Source organism: Ambystoma mexicanum, chromosome 9 (genome assembly GCF_040938575.1).
Source record: "Ambystoma mexicanum isolate Mex_15411 chromosome 9, UKY_AmexF1_1, whole genome shotgun sequence".
NCBI classification, from domain to species: Eukaryota; Metazoa; Chordata; class Amphibia; order Caudata; family Ambystomatidae; genus Ambystoma; species Ambystoma mexicanum.
The window spans coordinates 565,908,909-565,923,684 of NC_090931.1; the positions used below are offsets into that span (position 1 = coordinate 565,908,909).

General features: G+C 45.7%; 1 protein-coding gene across 3 annotated transcripts in view; it reads right to left on the minus strand.

Moving 5' to 3' along the window:
• The window catches only part of DOC2B (double C2 domain beta), a 2,325,944-nt gene that overhangs the window by 1,622,578 nt on the left and 688,590 nt on the right, over positions 1 to 14,776 (minus strand). For 2 of the 3 annotated variants that reach the window (XR_011274629.1, XM_069615162.1), the window contains exon 3: positions 13,281 to 13,304. The exons of the other annotated variant lie outside the window; for it this stretch is intronic. Coding sequence is in view for 1 of the 2 variants with exons in the window: in XM_069615162.1 (XP_069471263.1) it covers positions 13,281 to 13,304 (24 nt within the window). In the remaining variant the exon portion in view is untranslated. The remainder of the gene's footprint in view (positions 1 to 13,280; positions 13,305 to 14,776) is intronic. 3 annotated transcript variants of the gene reach the window in all.

Sequence of the window (14,776 nt, forward strand, 5' to 3'; positions counted from 1 at the left end):
CTCAACACCTAGTCCGTCACGTCGCACCCAGCGCCACCTGCCTTGCTAGAGGCCTAATGCCCCTCTCCTCCCTGCCACCCTCTACAACTGCACCCCTCCTCCCTGCTTCTCTGTATGCAACCCCCCTCTGTATATCTGTTGCATTGTTACCTCTGTAAAGCGCTCTGTTGATTCTCGAAAATAGGTCTGTGCTCAATAAATACAATAATAATAATAATAATAATAATAATAATAATAATAATAATAATAATAATAACATTGCTAGAAATACTCAATCCAGACAGGCAACACGACATTAGGACTGGCCCCCAAGATCGAACAGGCCCCAGCAGCATCAGCACAAGCCTCACAGATGTCATTTTAGGAAGGAAGATAGCTGAAAGTGCCTAAAGCACCAGCAGAATTACCCAGTTCAGATAGGCTGCTGTGAGGAATGTGACCATCTGTACGGTGGGTATGCACTCGCCTCGCTATTTTAGAAAATGTTTATGAAATTAAATGATGGTAGATCAACCTCCAGAATATGTGTGGGGCTAATCTGCACACATTTTCCTATGCTCATAGCACAACATACACATGGACCTGTGTACTCTGGGTGGACACAGTGTACGGGCTCTGTCCCACCTGTCATATTTAGTTGGGATCTGAAAGGTGGAGTACATGATGCATCTCAGAAGGGGGAGGGCCAAAAACTTCCTCCTACAATGGTCAGCCCAGTTAACTATCAAAGGCTCCATGGATCCACCCTGTCTGTTTGTTTATGCTCTGCAGATGGTGACAGCAATTAACATAATTAACAGACTAATAGAGTATACTTGAAACAGGCTCATATGGGTCCTCGCTGCAGTGGTTTATAAAAGACACAAAAACCCCAACAACCTTTGATATGCATTGTGCGAACTTGAAGCCAGCTCCTGCCTCTCAGTATCAAGGGCAGTGACCTGTCATGCCTGGGACTATGTATTGACAGTTTCCTCGCCGCATGGGGACCTAATTCAGAAGGTATGAGTATGTGGATTGATGGAGTCAGAAAGTCTGTTCTAGTCACAGCTTCAATCAGGAGCCACAGACAGCTCAATTAACCAGAGAGACCCGTTGATCCACAACAGAAGGGAAGATGGGTGGGACTTAGTATTATACGTGTTCACCCCTTTACCTTTTCTGTTGCAAAGCACTCTGGTTATGAGCACATGCATAGAGGAGATTGTTGGTCGGGAACCAGAATTGGTTAATTAAGGTAGGCCTAGCCTACACCAATCACTGTGGCCCATTTGGCTTTAAAAGAGGGTTGTGCAAGGAGTAACAATAAGAACTCATTTGAACCCTGGCTGAAGGTACAATCTGCCTTACAGGTTCCACCAGTGAAGGAAGGCCAGGATTTACAAAGAGGGAAGCAAGATCCATCTCCTAAACATCTCCCAAGGGAACAGAGGGAGATACTGAATCCAGAGGACCCTCCAGCTGCTGCAGAACCGTTATCCAGCCAGCGCACAGCATGCCCTGCTAGGCTCTGCGAGCAAGCTTCCTAGGTGGAAAGTGCCAGAGAGTCTCTGAACCAAACCAAGGACAAGGGTGTAATTTGCAACACTCTCCTCAGCTTTGGCCCGTCTGCCTTAAAGGACAGCACAAGCCCAGTGAAGAAGCTAGGAGGAGTGCATTGACAAGCATCAACCGTCCAGACCGTACCGCATAGGTTGTAATGAGGCCCATTGTATGAAAATGTATCTCATGAATATTAATGAGGGATCTCCTGAAAATCCGGTATTGGATCCAGCCCTTAAAGCCTGGAGTTGGACTCTATCTGAACTTCCCAAATCATTCTTTGCAGTATATCAGGGAAGACCATTGATTTTAGCAAAGAGCATGTTTCCGATTGCCTGCATTTGACATTGTACTATGTAGCATTCCTAATCCACAGAATATTTTACAAGAATGTTTTATATGTGCATTGTACATTGTGCTATCAACCCCTTTGAGAAGGGACTGAGATGATGTGGTCTACTTCCTAGATTGTAAACGTTGGAACCAGGACTCCAGTCCTGGTTTCTCACTCAGCACATTATATGATGCTGGGTAAATGCCTTCACCTCAATGCACCTTATTTCTCTTAACTGCGATCGTCTAGCCGTGCTTCGTTTCAGTGTGTGATATAGAAAAAGTCTTCTACTCATATATAGTTTAATGGGCCAGTTTTGCTCCATAAATACCCTCAGAGGGTTCAAATGTGCCAGGAGCTGGGAGCTATTTAGCTCTGGTGATAGGCAAAGGGAGCCTGGTTATCTTGACACCAAGAACTACCCAGAGCGACTTGCGACTCCCCAGACAAGTGGTTCCATACAGACATGTGATATTAACTGTGTGTAGGTTTGGGAATGGCTGCGAAAGAGAATAAAAGACACACCTAAGGCACATTTAAAGCATATTGGATAGAATGTAATGGACAAAAGGTTAGCATGCATCTCACACACTTTGCACTGGATCCTGGTCCCCAGACGTAGCTCCTGCCTAAAGGGTGATGCCCGATCCCCAGGAGCTGCTTTTTGCCCCTGGTTTACCTATCCTAATTTCGACCTCTTGCCCTCACTAAATTACAGGGATTTTCAACCTCATTAATACAAATGTATAATGATATAAACAACCGTATTTGCATAACTTTAGGAAAATAATGCATTTAAAAAGTATCTATCAAGAGAAAAGAGAGCCATGTACCTTCTCGAGATTGGTACATTGTGGTTGACCAAAACTTACGCAGTCAGTCATATTTCTATCCCCCAATCTACAGTCTACCAAGTTAACTGGGCCCAGTTTTTGCACCCCGGAATCCTGTCCTGCCATCATGATGTGCAGCCTTGATGGGAAGCCCGTGCCAGCCTTGCAGGATTCCATCATCAGCAGGTGAAAAAAAAGGTTTCCCGGCAAATGATCCGGCAATCATTTTTAGCACCAATTCAAAAGAGAAACGTAAGAAACAATAACATGATGGGACAGATTGTCCAATAATAGCGCAAATGAGACAATGCGCTCGCTTCATTTGCGCTTCTACGAGAAAGGCTCAGGTTACCTTACTCACAAAGGTGGGCTGAGCGTTTCCGGAGGGGCCGGACAATGGCGCAAAGATGCGCGGTCCCGCCCCCTTGCGCCCATTACTAACATATGACAGGAGCGTATTTAACAGAGAGGAGCTGTTAAAAGGCCCGTCTGGGTGAAAACATTTCCACCCCCGTTTGTTGGACGGACATGCTAGTGTGACTGCCATGGTTCAGACTGCGGCTGTCACAAAATAATGACAGGACTAGAAATGACGCTGCCAGGATATGCCACTTCCATGCGCCTGTTTTAAAAGGCGTCGGGGAAAGCCCATTGTTTCTGGGCCTTTTAAAGCATGTCCCGTTTACGAATTGGGAATGTGCTTTGAAATGCCCCAAAACACCCCCTTAGTTGCAGAAAGGGTGGGCGGCATCTGAAAGAGCGCATCTATAACCACGTTTTGAGAATCTGAGCCTATCTCTCTAAAAAATGCTGCGCCCGAACCTGTCCCAAATTCTGCCCACCTCTGGCTTTGCACCTGGGCCACTATTCACAATCAGGACAATTCTCGGCGCAAAGCGTCCTGCGCTGAGCCTTTGCAAGTCCTAAGCAACCTTAGGTCATTTGCCAACAGTGCAAGTCATATGGGCGAGCCGGGAGAAAGTTCTGAAAGTTGTTCCCTCAGCAAAGGAGGACTTGTGTTCTGCTGCAATTATACCGCTGGTGCCCCGAAGGGTCTTAATTATCGGGTGCCTGGTAATTGCGTTTATTTATTGCAGTGAATATTAATGTAGGATGGCGCTGTTGCTCCTAAAACTGTGAAGAGAAGCTACGGGAAAGCAGCGATGCACGCTGTTAAGTGTCACAGGTTGCGTATGTGTTATGTCTTTTGCCTCCAGACGTATCTTTGACATTCTTTACCAAGAAGAAAAAAAACTAAGAGTGATTTTTTTTTTCTTTTCAGATATCAATTTCAAGGAAAGCAGCACAACCTGAAGGACTAAACTGGGTTTCTTTGCATAAAGCAAATCCTGTAAGGCTTTTAATCTCTGAGGTTAAGCGAAATTACACTCGTTTTTCCCACCAGGGCACTTTAGCACCTGGAGCAGATAATTAGAGCTCTTGGAAGGTGGGGATTATACACCCATGCTCCCCATGTGCAGTCAGGTGCCTCGCCCAATCTCCTCCACCTTCCACTCCATTTTCCCTTTTAAAAAAAAGTCTGAAATCTGTGGCTCTCCAGACGTTTTTGACTACGTCTGCCTTGATCCCTCACCACTGACTATACTTGATAGTGCCATTGGGAGTTGTAGTCCAAGACATCTAGAGATCCAAAGGTTGCAGACCCTTTTCATAGGCGGCCCTGTGTCCCCTCCATCTCTAGCTGGCCCCACCCCTTCACATAAGCTGCGTGACCACCATCAGCATAGAAAGGTGACTATCTTGAGCACCCTCTGGTTTGTTTATGGCAGCCATCTTGTTTTCACAAGTTAACTCGGAAATGGACACACAAATATTGTCCTTGTGGTGCTCGGGTATCACTCACTTATCAACGACACTAATGGACTGAAGAGACCTGCCATAATCCTAGGTAAACTTGGTTGGCTTGGTTACGCCGATGACCTTGTTTTGATTGACTATACACCCAAGGGTCTCCAAGTAAAATTAGATGAATTGGTAAAGTTTGCAAAAGTGAATGATTTGGTTGTTAACATTGAGAAAACTAAAGTAATGAAGTTCGACTCCAAACATCTGATTAGAAACCAAACAACAAAATGGATGATACAAATGAGACAGCTTGAAGTTGTGAATGAACATAAATATCTGGGCGTAGTTATAGATAATAGACTTAGCTGGAAAAAACATTGGTGTGAAACTAAGCGTAAATGTATGATAGCCACCATGGCGCTAAGCAAATTTATCGGAAGCCAAGGACATTTTTCTATGAAAACTGTGGTCAAACTATATTCCGCGAAAATTGTATCCTGTTTATTATATGGTGCAGAAATTTGGGGAAGCCTATTCAAGAAAGAGTTGAAAGCATTTGAAGCCAAAGTGCTGAGGATATTGTTGAGGATGTCAAAAAACCTTTCAAATGAATACATATTGCTGGAATGTGGACTGATAAGTGTGAATAGTCGTATAGAATTGATGGTGGCCATGCTATGTGTAAAACTGAATAGACTTACTAATGGCACTTTTGTGGTAAAGGTTATGGAACAATATGGCTGTTCAACCACCAAAATGAATTTTGCTACCATAAATAGATGGAGAGAGGTATATGATAAGTGGACAAAAAATGACAGTGCCAGCTGGGTGCCGTTCTCTATTGCGCAGATTAAGCAGAAATTAAAAAAACTAATCTGTGAAATAGCCCATGAACAGTTGATAGTGACCATGGGTGAAAAGTAAACAGTGGTCCATTCCTTAATCAAATGACTTCCAGGGAAGTTAAACCAAGCTATCAGTATGCATACCCGGAGTGCAAAATGATTCGTTGGTATCTAAAGTTTAAATTCAACATCTGTAACGTACTAGTAATTTTAGCTGCAAAAAATGGTATCCATAAAGATGTTAGATTTTGTAGAATATACGGGGTAAATACGTTGGAAACAGTTTATCATATAATATGTGAATGTGAAAGCCTTGATGACATACGCAGGAAATACTTAATGAAGTATAATAACAATGGGCCTCATTACGACCCAGGCGGTAAGTTACCGCCTGGGCCGTGACTTTACCACCATGGCGTAAACTACGTTTACGCCATGGTGGTTGGCGGACTTACCGCCCCATTCCGACCTTGGCGGGGCGGTAAGTCCCCAATCCCCATTTACCCTTCCCCATTCCCATTTTTGCCCCATAGGGCATAATGGGAGTGGGGAAGGCGTTAATTACGCCACCGTAAATTACGGTGGCGTAATTAACTCCATGGTCCCTTAGCGCCATGGATTTTAACACCTGCTAAAAGCAGGTGTTAAAACCTCCATGGCGCTAAGGGACCTCGTAATCAGGCGGTAAGGGTCGACGCTGTTAACGCTGCCGTAAACCCCTTACCGCCTGGGTCCTAATGAGGCCCAATATATTTAAGTGCAATATGTCTGAAATCTGGTTGAGACTCATGGCCGGAAACAATATGATTTTAATCTTTTATATGATGAAGTTTTATGTGACGATTTTAGAGATTTTAAAAGAATTATCAAATGGTGTACTGATGTTTTTATAGCGATATTTTAATTTGCGATTGATGAAGATGTGTGTTTTTCTTTATTTTAGAATTCTCTGGGAAATACTTTGTGATTTTATGAGCCTTATATGTAAAACTATAATTGTTATATGCATATTAAATACAAATAAACATAATCCTAGGTACTCATTACCATTATTGACAAGCTCAGCTGAAAATGCTTTGTATTGCCTTTTAATATCAAACCGACATAGACCATATGACTATCAATCACTTCATAACCTAATGTAAAAATCAGCAGACATCTCAAAACATTTGATACAAAAACCTGTGAAACATTCAAAAATATCAAACAGAAAGATCCATATATGACATATAAACACTTAAAACACACGTAGCCAAATTTGGTAGATCAGAAAGCACAGTTACATAGACAGAATCCACAGTCTTGCAGATCATTAAAGGGTGTACCTAAAGCTGTCCTACATGTTTCGGTATCCTTGGTGAGGACCTTCGTCAGGAGCACACAGTATATCTACAGTCATTTTTTGCATATGAAAACATTATACAAATTATTAGTTCAAGATCTTTGTTGTGAATTCGAGTCTATGATTTGAATTGTCCTTTAAGGTCCATGTGCAAATCTTGTTTTGTGATTTGTATTATTTGGTATAAAAAAAATGATAATCATGTGCTAATTTCTTTAGCCGCTCCCCAAAAAGGGCATTAGCAACAATGATGTTTTGCTGGTTGATAAAGGCAACAAAGACTTTGGGGACAGGCCGCACTGGATGGTATCTGCACCTCTGCTTTCAGAAATGGGGCATAGGCTTAGGTATCTAAAATCACTCCTGCCAGATAATTTGCAGCAGCCCTAGAAGGTTGGTGGACTGGTATGGCTCTGGACTGTGCCAGTGTAGCTGATAAGGCAGCAGAGCACCAGGGGCACAGAGTATGTGCAGTGCGATGTTACGACTGCGCAGCTTTGGTGGGATGAAGGAAGACTGCGCCACCCAATCAGTCTTGGGTGAGTAGGCGTTAGGGCTTTATTTCTGTTCTCATTTGTATCACTACAAGTGTTACTATAAAGTGATGCAGGAAATGATACAACAATGGGCCGCCTAATTGGGCGTGGCAAGAAGGTGGCAGGTAGAAGCTCTGGCAGTGGAAGAGTGACCACAAGTCCCGCTCGAGCCACACACCAACCATAGACAATAGGAGTGGCTGAATGACCATCCATCAGGCTTTGAATATGGCAGTATAGTTCTGTGTTGTTCCACCTGCTGTCGTCCATCACTACCCCATGGCTTATATTCCCATGTTTTACCATTGTTCTGCGGAATCCTCTGCGGTATACCATGTCATTATTTATCGTCTGAATGATTAAATAAATAGATAAATACTAAGGATTCGACACCCAGCCAGAATCTAGCCCAGAATCCTCTGCTATGAATTAAATCAACACAGAGGGAAAAAGCAATAACCCAGGCACCTATGAAAGGCACAATATAATACAATGCCTAAAACACCTATAAGAAAGTATATTAATCACACAGCACTACATGCAGATTAGGAACACATTGTGTAGGGAGGCCTCCAACCATCAGTCTGAAATTATATACCCAGTGTACAATGCAGGTAGTGTGTGCAGCGCGTGCAGTCGGAAAGACTTGTCAGTAGGTGTAGTGTGAACATAAATCACGCTGTCTTCAGTCAGCTCCTTTGGCATTTGAACAACACGGAAATCTACAGGGATATGTTGACTCGACACAGTTGTGGTAACGAGGAATGAGATATTTACTGACACTACACAACTACAGGGCCGCCTAAGCACCTCTAGCTAGACGGTCGTGGGTATTACTGACACTACACAACTACAGGGCCGCCTAAGCACCTCTAGCTAGAGGGTCGTGGGTATTACTGACACTACACAACTACAGGCTGCCTAAGCACCTCTAGCTAGAGGGTTGTGGGGATAAGGCTTGAGATATTTACTGACACTACACAACTACAGGCTGCCTAAGCACCTCTAGCTAGAGGGTCGTGGGGATTACTGACACTACACAACTACAGGGCCGCCTAAGCACCTCTAGCAAGAGGGTCGTGGGGATAAGGCTTGAGATATTTACTGACACTACACAACTACAGGCCGCCTAAGCACCTCTAGCTAGACGGTCGTGGGTATTACTGACACTACACAACTACAGGGCCGCCTAAGCACCTCTAGCTAGAGGGTCGTGGGGATAAGGCTTGAGATATTTACTGACACTACACAACTACAGGCCGCCTAAGCACCTCTAGCTAGAGGGTCGTGGGGATTACTGACACTACACAGCTACAGGCTGCCTACCACCTCTAGCTAGAGAGTTGTGGGGATAAGGCTTGAGATATTTACTGACACTACACAACTACAGGCTGCCTAAGCACCTCTAGCTAGAGGGTCGTGGGATTACTGACACTACACAACTACAGGGCCGCCTAAGCACCTCTAGCTAGAGGGTCGTGGGGATTACTGACACTACACAACTACAGGCCGCCTAAGCACCTCTAGCTAGAGGGTCGTGGGGATTACTGACACTACACAACTACAGGCTGCCTAAGCACCTCTAGCTAGAGGGTTGTGGGGATAAGGCTTGAGATATTTACTGACACTACACAACTACAGGCTGCCTAAGCACCTCTAGCTAAAGGGTCGTGGGGATTACTGACACTACACAACTACAGGCTGCCTAAGCACCTCTAGCTAGAGGGTCGTGGGGATAAGGCTTGAGATATTTACTGACACTACACAACTACAGGCCGCCTAAGCACCTCTAGCTAGAGGGTCGTGGGGATTACTGACACTACACAGCTACAGGCTGCCTACCACCTCTAGCTAGAGAGTTGTGGGGATAAGGCTTGAGATATTTACTGACACTACACAACTACAGGCCGCCTAAGCACCTCTAGCTAGAGGGTTGTGGGAATAAGGCTTGAGATATTTACTGACACTACACAACTACATGGCTGCCTAAGCACCTCTAGCTAGAGGGTCGTGGGTATTACTGTCACTACACAACTACAGGGCTGCCTAAGCATCTCTAGCTAGAGGGTCATGGGGATTACTGACACTACACAGCTACAGGCTGCCTACCACCTCTAGCTAGAGGGTTGTGGGGATAAGGCTTGAGATATTTACTGACACTACACAACTACAGGGCCGCCTAAGCACCTCTAGCTAGAGGGTCGTGGGTATTACTGACACTACACAACTACAGGGCTGCCTAAGCACCTCTAGCTAGAGGGTCGTGGGGATAAGGCTTGAGATATTTACTGACACTACACAACTACAGGCCGCCTAAGCACCTCTAGCTAGAGGGTCGTGGGTATTACTGACACTACACAACTACAGGGCTGCCTAAGCACCTCTAGCTAGAGGGTTGTGGGAATAAGGCTTGAGATATTAACTGACACTACACAACTACAGGGCCGCCTAAGCACCTCTAGCTAGAGGGTCGTGGGTATTACTGACACTACACAACTACAGGGCCGCCTAAGCACCTCTAGCAAGAGGGTCGTGGGTATTACTGACACTACACAACTACAGGACTGCCTAAGCACCTCTAGCTAGAGGGTTGTGGGAATAAGGCTTGGATATTCAGCTCACATTGCTTTGTCTGCAGGCTCGCCAAGGCAACACCACCAGGTGAAGCTACCTGACAGTGTGTTCTGTCTTTCATGTCTCATCTTGCAACACTTCTGTCCACATCGCTGTTGAGAGAGATGCAGATGCAAACAAGATGTGTCAGGGCCTCCAAATACCCTCCCAGGTACAGCAACACAGGCCAGAATCAGCTTAATATTCCAAGCATTCTTCTTCAATGGGGAATAGTTCGTGGTCAAGGTAATGGAAGTGTCTTCATGTCTGAGACATCATTTCTGGAGGGCAGGGTCGGATTGGCCCCTCGGCCTTTGGGCCCGTTGCCAGGCCGATATCGTCCCTGGGGAGTGGGGGCCAGTTTCTGGCCATGCCTGGGCCGGTTTGGAAGAAATAAAAGCCTTTCAACCTTCTTAGGTCGATAAATGAGTACCAACAAAGGTTGGGTGATATTGTATGCATATTTGTTCTATAAAAAGAGCTTAAGCGTAAGTGCTATACAATAACATATTATCATTTGGCCTTGGATGTCTGCTTGGATTCACAGTAATTTAGTGTACTTAGGAACAATGCTATTTGATGCCACTTCCTGTTTTTTCTAGGGGTGAAAGGTCGTGTTTCATAGCCTCCCGGGATGTCACTTTGGGGTGGGGTCAAATTACATCACTTCTGGTGATGTCATCAGAGGTCAAGGGTCGTGAGGCGAGGGGTGGGCCACATATTTTTGGGTGACCGGGCCTATTTCTTGTCCCAGTCCAACCCTGCTGGAGGGTCAGGTCCGCCGAAGTAGGGATTGTGTAGCAACATAGGAGACTCGCCTTAGGCGCAACGACCTTTGACGTGCCCCCCTAGCCGCATTTCGCAAAAGGCTGAACCCGTCGATTGAACTCTGGCCCCCAGAATGCTGTGGGCGGAGTATGGAGCGCCTTCCATAAGGGCTGCAGCCAATCCACATTGTTCGGCTCTCTGCCCTTGAATTGGTTTGGCGCTCGCTTGCATGTGATTGGCTGCCTCCTCCTATACACTGGCATCCCCACTTAGCTCCAGTCCTAGGGAGCGTCCCAGCCCTTTTTGTTTCCTTTTCTTTTTGACGTTTTCCTTTCATCTGGTACCCATTTCAACGCCTGTCTTTTCTTATGCTCAGTGTTTATTGAGACATAAGGTATGTCCTATGAGCCTGTGGGGCTTAGGCGTTTTGGTGGCGCATGCAAATTTATTGTTGCTGCCACATTGAAAAAAAGGAGTGGTTGGTCAACACCTTTTATATTTGTACTCTCACCCTCATTGCACAACCGGTGGGAACACTGCTATCAACCGCAACCGGACACCACCGGAGACGATGAGGTGGGGCCCACAGATGTTTTTAATATTTATTTAATTTGCATTTTTAAAGTGCTCACATAGCCAGGGGGCATCAAGGCGCTGTTACCGGAATATGTCTTAGTTGCATATTTATAACGCGTCTAATACCCAGAGGTTTCTAAGCGCAGACCTGGGGATCGAACCGGTGTTGCTTGGTGTCGTCTTGTTTCTAAGGTGAGCACGTTGCCGCTGTACGATCCTCCCGGGAAGGGGTGGTAGTTGAACCACTCATTTGCAAATAGATGGGAAGAATTGGCAAGAAGTTGTAATTTGAGAACATGTTGGCAATGAGGAAGAGCATCAAAAATAGAAGGTGATTTTGGTAGTAAGTATATCAGACAAAGTCCTGGAAGTGATGTAACTAGGCGGGCAGAGCGGTATGCACATGTGGTTGGTCTTTTAATGACCACAATGCAACATGTTGTGTTCTTGGTATTCTGGTCTCAGTGTAACTAAGGAACCCAAGAGCACTAGAGTAAGGAACCCAAGAGCACTAGAGTAAGGAACCCAAGAGCACTAGAGGTGACCTCGGGACTCTTTTTAGATCCCAACTGTTTTCCCAATGCATTGCTTTTCGCTGTAGGAATTCTGCTGACAAAGTCACTGGTCTTGGAATTGCCGGGGATTGGAAAGAACACCGGGCTAGCTGAAATGGCCACAGAATCCGGAGGAAAGAAAACAGCTTCTTGGCACACTGCTTTGCTTTACTTTTTTCTCCCAACTTTTCAGGGAGGGATAACATTTGACTGGTCAGCGGAATAGCTTCGCAACCATCGCTGTTTGTGCCGATTGGCAGAAATCAAGTGTGGGCCTTGGGGCTGCGTTGCCATGCCTTGGACTGAGTGATCAGGCCAATGATTGGTTACCAGACGGCAAACACCTTGAGGAATTTCATGGTCATCAGTTTCACTGCACATTTTAGGATGACACAGTTTCTTTTTTACGAAGCCTACTGGTAAATTCGATGTGTTCTCTGCTACATTTGCATATCCCCTTTAAAAGAGTCTATATTGGATTTTTTTATTTATTTGTATTATTGAGCTCAAGACAGAAGTCAAGGGATCAATGGAGTCATCGGAGGGTTCAAACAGGAAATACAGGAGTACGTGGGGCAGTATTCAGAGGAGGGAGTAGGGCAACAGAGTCGCGGGGAAACTAGAGAAGGGCAATGCATGAGAGCAATGCCATTTCTTTACAATAAAACTGTGTGTTCTTGACACTCTCATTTGGGAGATTGATTTCTGACATTTCAACACAGACCCTTCATGTCAGCTACCTATCACTAAAGAGAGTGCAGAGAGTTCAGAGGGAGATGGGATTGTGGTGGCGAAAGAAACCCCCCATTCGTGATCACCATATGTTTTGTCCCATAGGTGATGCTTGAATGCCGCTGAGTGGCGCTACATAGTTTTGGTTCTTCGGTGGTGCTGTTGCGCCTCTTTTAATTTGAGCTCCTAGGCACACGGAAAGGAACCAAAGAGGCGCGTGAGGCAGAGAATCCACAGGGACAGTGCACTCCTCTAGTGTGGTGGTGCTCCTTTGGCCAAGCACGCCGCCTTCATGGTCTCTCTCTGCCTGAGGTCTGGGATGGGACCTGCACGACCGAAGGAAGTCCTTTTAAAAAACCTCAAACTCCTGCCTTTGCCAACCCTTGTCTGAATTGATCCAACCACAACCGACTTTGAAAAATTCCCTGCTCGGTTACTGTCTATGGGGAGGTCCGCTGAAGGCCAGAAACGCCTCCCTCAAAGTCAAACCCCTACCGCACCCAAAGGCGAAGGCAAATCGAGCCAAAACTCAGCTGCCAAACTCTCCTTTCCACACCCTTGAGCAATTTATGGAGAGAAACAGAAACAACTTTTTTATTAAGACGTGCTGCGATGTAAGCAACATAAAATCAATGGCGGTGCGCGCGCGGGAGCAGGCCGCAGCACTGACCCGGAAACACGCTCGGCTGCGTCAAGATTGTGAGCTGAATATTCAATGCAGGAGCTGGTTTCTAGAGACATTGGGAGAGCCTTAAATACTGGCTGTCGGGGAGTGCTGTAATGGGGCTATAACCCTTACCTTTTTCAGGTCTGTGTTTGGCATCTTTCCTCGCCAAAGAGCGCGCGATGAGGGAAATGAAGGGAAACAAAACAGGGGGGAAAAAGCACAGAGTTGAAAGTGAGAGAGGACGAGACAGAGTGAATGATGGCAGCACAGGTGTACACAGGAGGCAAGCATGCTTTCTTCAGGCCCCGGATTGCACACACACATTCCCAAGGCAGCATGCAGTCAGCTTGTCCTCAGTTCCGGTGACACTCGCGTTACCTGCATGCTTCAGGCACCATGCCGTTACCTGGACGCTGGCCTCCTCACCTCGTTCAATGGCAAACACTTTATGTGATAATGGTTTAATACCAATCAATGATTGCAGCCAATCATGCCTTCTGTATCATTTCTGAGACCTTTGGACTTGAGTTCATGATCTTGCCAGAACCCCTCAATGGCATTGCAGTCAATTACTTTATTTTGGCAGAGTGTAATATCAATCATAGAACACCATCACAATAAATACATTATAATGCAAGTAACAATGTACATTTCAGGACCAATGAAGTGCTAGTGCTGCAAGATCTTGTAAAGAAAATGGAATATTTCAAAGAAGAAGGAAACAAATATTTCTTGGCAATCAGAAATCCATCTCACTCAAACAAATTAGATATGTATCTTTACCGTCATCATGGTATTTAGATGAATTATTGTTTCTTTTAGAATCACATCTAACCATATGGTACTAATACGGCATAAACAATGATGTGACACGGTAGCAAATTTCGTAAGCTAATGATAGGATTTATTTATTTATGTGTTCACTTATAAGGCGCACAAAGCCCGGAGGCCTCTAGGCGCTGGTTACAGACATAGGACCTCATTATGAGTTTGCCAGTCTGGTAACAACGGTACCGGTAAGCTTGCCGGTACCATTGTTACTGGACTGGCAAACTACGAGTTATGCTCGCTGGTGACTTCCCGCCCGCCAGGACTGGCTTGGTGGGCGTACCAGCGCCCGCGAGCAGAGCATGTCGTATGCACCGGCATCATTCTGAATGGTGCCGGTGCATCCGACCTCCCCATTCCCATTGAGCCCCCTGAGGCTCAAATGGGAATGGGGAGCATTTCATTCCGGCGCCCGCAAATGGTCAATTACCGTGTCCGGCAGGACCATAATGACCCGGTAATTGCCCATTCGTGGGCACCTGAAAAATTTGCAAGTTTGGCGGCAGCCTGCCGGTTTTACCAGCAAGGCTACCACCAAACTTGTAATGAGGCCCATATTCAGTACAGTTGCATAGCAAGTAGTTGAAAAGATGGGTCTTTAGGCATTTCCGGAACCTGAGATAAGATGGCTCAGAGCATAGGTGCAGGGGTAAATTGTTCGAGAGGTTGGCTGCCACAGTCGGGAAGCTGGAGCCACCGGCTCTTTTGCGTCTGAATCTAGTTTTGACAAGGCAGTGGATCTGTGCGGGTCTCAGGGGTATAGATGACGTATAAGGAGTCGTTTTCCATGGTAGGCAGGG